General features: G+C 38.2%; 1 protein-coding gene across 1 annotated transcript; it reads right to left on the bottom strand.

Annotated features, from left to right (window-relative positions):
• Positions 1 to 321: 321 nt before the first annotated feature.
• On the bottom strand, positions 322 to 3312 carry SARC_13539 (hypothetical protein). The gene is made up of 4 exons (XM_014292329.1): positions 3136 to 3312; positions 2515 to 2620; positions 1590 to 1836; positions 322 to 720 (listed from the first exon to the last, which is right to left on the bottom strand). Exons 1-4 carry the CDS (start codon positions 3285 to 3287, stop codon positions 560 to 562), a joined length of 666 nt encoding a protein of 221 aa, XP_014147804.1. The 5' UTR covers positions 3288 to 3312; the 3' UTR covers positions 322 to 559.
• Positions 3313 to 3494: the final 182 nt, after the last annotated feature.

The following is a 3494-nucleotide window of genomic DNA, read 5'->3' as shown; positions in this document are numbered from 1 at the left end:
TATACATACATACACACCACCACACACACACACACATATATATATATATATTTATACAAATATGCATACATACATATATACATACATACATACATACGAACATACATTCATACATACATACATACATGAATATATGCGTATATACATACATATATATATACCTACATACATACATACTTACATACATACATACATACATACATATACATATACATACATATACATGTAAATACATACGTCCCTACATACATACATATATTATTTGTGTTTGGTGTTTCATATATATACATACGTCACTTCATACATACATCTACTATTTGTGTTTGGTGTTTCATAACTTTTATTTCCTTATTATACCACAAATAAACATGTTCCAATTGTAATGAGTTCACGACATAGGTCTCGGATGCTGCATAAACTTTGCTTCAGGTACATCATCATAAATTACAGTAACCTCGTTCTATATATACTGGTACATAAAAGTGTACACCGTACATCCACTGTGTACTGCTTTTTGTATACAATTGCATATACATATATATCAATCATCTAAGCCCACCTAGAGTTTGTTTTTCACGTAATTTAACATCTCCTGCAAGATGATCGATTCAGGTGCTTCATCATGAGTCGCAGCTATTCCAAAACCATGGTACTGGCCAGTAGCGACGGAGAGCTCAGTTGGCACGCCTGACTCCGTTAACTTAGCCGCGTACGCTTCACCTGCAGGTGAAATGAAAGTAATTTATTTGCTTGTAAACATAATATGTACTTTATATAGATATCGGCATACACAAGTACAATATATCCCCCAAAAGCAAAACACTCGCCAATGATAGATAGTGGCTGACATTATGCGCAAGCAAACGTACGTCAGTGTAAATAGATTGGGACTATCTCAAAATAAGATTCAAAATAAGCCTATCTCTTAACCGAGGCAGTTCAATTCCAATCTAATTCTAATCAAGCAGCATCTGAATATAGTGTGAACAACAATCACAATACTGATAATAATGTCAATAGTGGTGTTGATCAAGATGCGGATGAGAAATTGTTGCTGACCTACGTGCTCACTGCGACGAAAGAGTTACAGCTGGCAAACGAGCATCACACATTCTATAGGCGTATACCTTCGTGCAGCACAGTGTACCACTAGTACAGGGGTAAACGAATGCTGCAAGCAAAGACATGCACATACAATTGCGAATCTAGTATTTTTTCAGATTCGGCTTGTGACTAATACAGATCCATATAAAGGTTCCTAAAAATAAAGGCCAACATTTGCCATATGAATATGTATCGAACAGTATACCTTCTCGCGAGTACCTCACGCCTCGTATCGCAGTAAGATGTGAACGAAATAACTTACACAATATCGCAGTGTTACATGGATACATACACATACAATAAATATATATATATATATATATACATATATATATATATATACACACACACCATATATATATATATATATATATAAAACCGTTGCCGTCAGATGTCAGGGTAACCCCCAAATTTATGGGAAGGCACACAACCGGCAGTCTAACCACCTCTATGTAACACCAAACTCTCCAAACCCTCGACTCTACCTTCTGATCGGAGAATATCGTGCTCTGCGACCAAGACAAAGGCCGGAGGCAGGTCTTTCATCTCTTCCTTGGGGGCCTTTAGCGGGGCAAACAACTTGTCATCCAACGTGGAGATAGGATTCGTACCCAGATAACGGCTCCAAAAGTACACCATCACATTCCGTGGAAGACCTACTGCCGCGTCGCCGTACTTGCGCGCCGATTGCGAGAACACGTACGAAGCGTCCACACAGGGGTACAGCAGTACCTGGGAACGATGGTATAGTATAATTTCGATGGAGATGTGTTAATAATGTTTCATTCCGTGTTTAAATTGGAAATAGAATCTAGTAGTTACCTATCTGCAGTAGTTCACCGCTCCTTTACTCTGTCACAATCGGTGCAACATTGCTCATTTTAACAGGAGTTCAACGTGGTTTAGAATAGGCTCAAGCTCAAATCCACGACTTATTTCCATATACATAGCTATATATGTTCAGTACACATGTACAATGAAAAATTGCTTGCTTAAACTCTAATTTTAATACAAGATAGATATATTATATATATATATATATATATATTTATATATGTATATATTCACACATACATATATGTATTTATAAACAGATTTACATCCACAATCCCATCTGCATTAAATTAAAGGTCAACGATTCGATTTTCTGAGACCGACCAGCATAACAGGCACCTGGACCGAGATCATACAGTGAAAACCGATTACTCCAATATTAGTTAAAATGCCTGTTTGACTTCATAGAACTCCAGTACGTGCCCTTGGAAATGGCCATTAGGTTACGAATATTACGACCAAAACTATTTCTATGAGCTGTGCGTGTCTGTAAGTACAGCAGCATATCGCTTGAGAACTCCAGGGCATTACTCATCATATAGTTTTTTACACTTAGCACTATCTTGGGCTACCCACCTGTTGTTTGATGGATATCTTATTTTTCTTGTCTGAGTACAGTTTCAGAGTTACAGCTGCCGCTAGATTCCCGCCAGCACTATCTCCCATGACACTTAGGCGGTTTCTGGGGAATAGGCATGTGCATGAAATCCAGATATAGCCATAAATATGTGTTCAAGCTTAGATGTGTCCATTGTGTGAGAGCATTGTCTGATAATCAGGTATGTCACACACAACAGTTGCCATTCCATTGCAACCAGCCCGAATCATCCAGTTGCAATATTACTTCGTGTGTAGTGGATAAAAAAAAAAGTGAAAGCAAACATCCAAACCAAAATCACTTCAGATTTATATGTAGCTGACAAAATGGCATCATTCCAAGCACAGGCTATTCAAACGCACTAGATATGTTTTTAGATTATTGTTCCGTCATACTATACACCAATAAAACAGGTACCCAAGAGGAAGAGTATACCCAGACACACGTGCGTATATACATTGTTCATCGACTATTCATACACACTTGTACACACAGAATTCCGGCACAAATACCTATATATGTATCGCACCTACACATACATAACAAAATGTGACCAAAACGGCATATAAAAATCCTTCTTAGCCTAAGCACATGTGTACCTGTTAATGTTCAAGTCAGCCGATTTGGCATGTATCCACTTCATCACGCACTCAACCTCCTCTAAAGGCTGCGGAAATTGACTTGCAGGAGCCAGCGTGTAGTCGGGTGCAAATACTATAGCACCAGTTTTGTGCACGATATGGCGTATCATGAATCTGTACGTTGGTATATCACCTGAGGACAATGATGCAGTAGAAGGCCATACGGAATGATAGCTGTGAATTTTATATGCATAAGCCGCTAGCGGTAGAAAAATAAACAATACAGTAAATTATTTGTATAGGATGACAACGTTTCGTAATTATACAGGCCAAAAACCGTACGCTGTCGAGAAAGACTCCGAACATAGCGACTGAAC

The sequence above is a fragment of the Sphaeroforma arctica genome, assembly GCF_001186125.1.
Source record: "Sphaeroforma arctica JP610 unplaced genomic scaffold supercont1.3406, whole genome shotgun sequence".
In the NCBI taxonomy this organism is placed as follows: Eukaryota; class Ichthyosporea; order Ichthyophonida; genus Sphaeroforma; species Sphaeroforma arctica.
The sequence above is the reverse complement of the archived record's forward strand: the minus strand, read 5'-3'. Positions and strand labels throughout refer to the sequence as shown.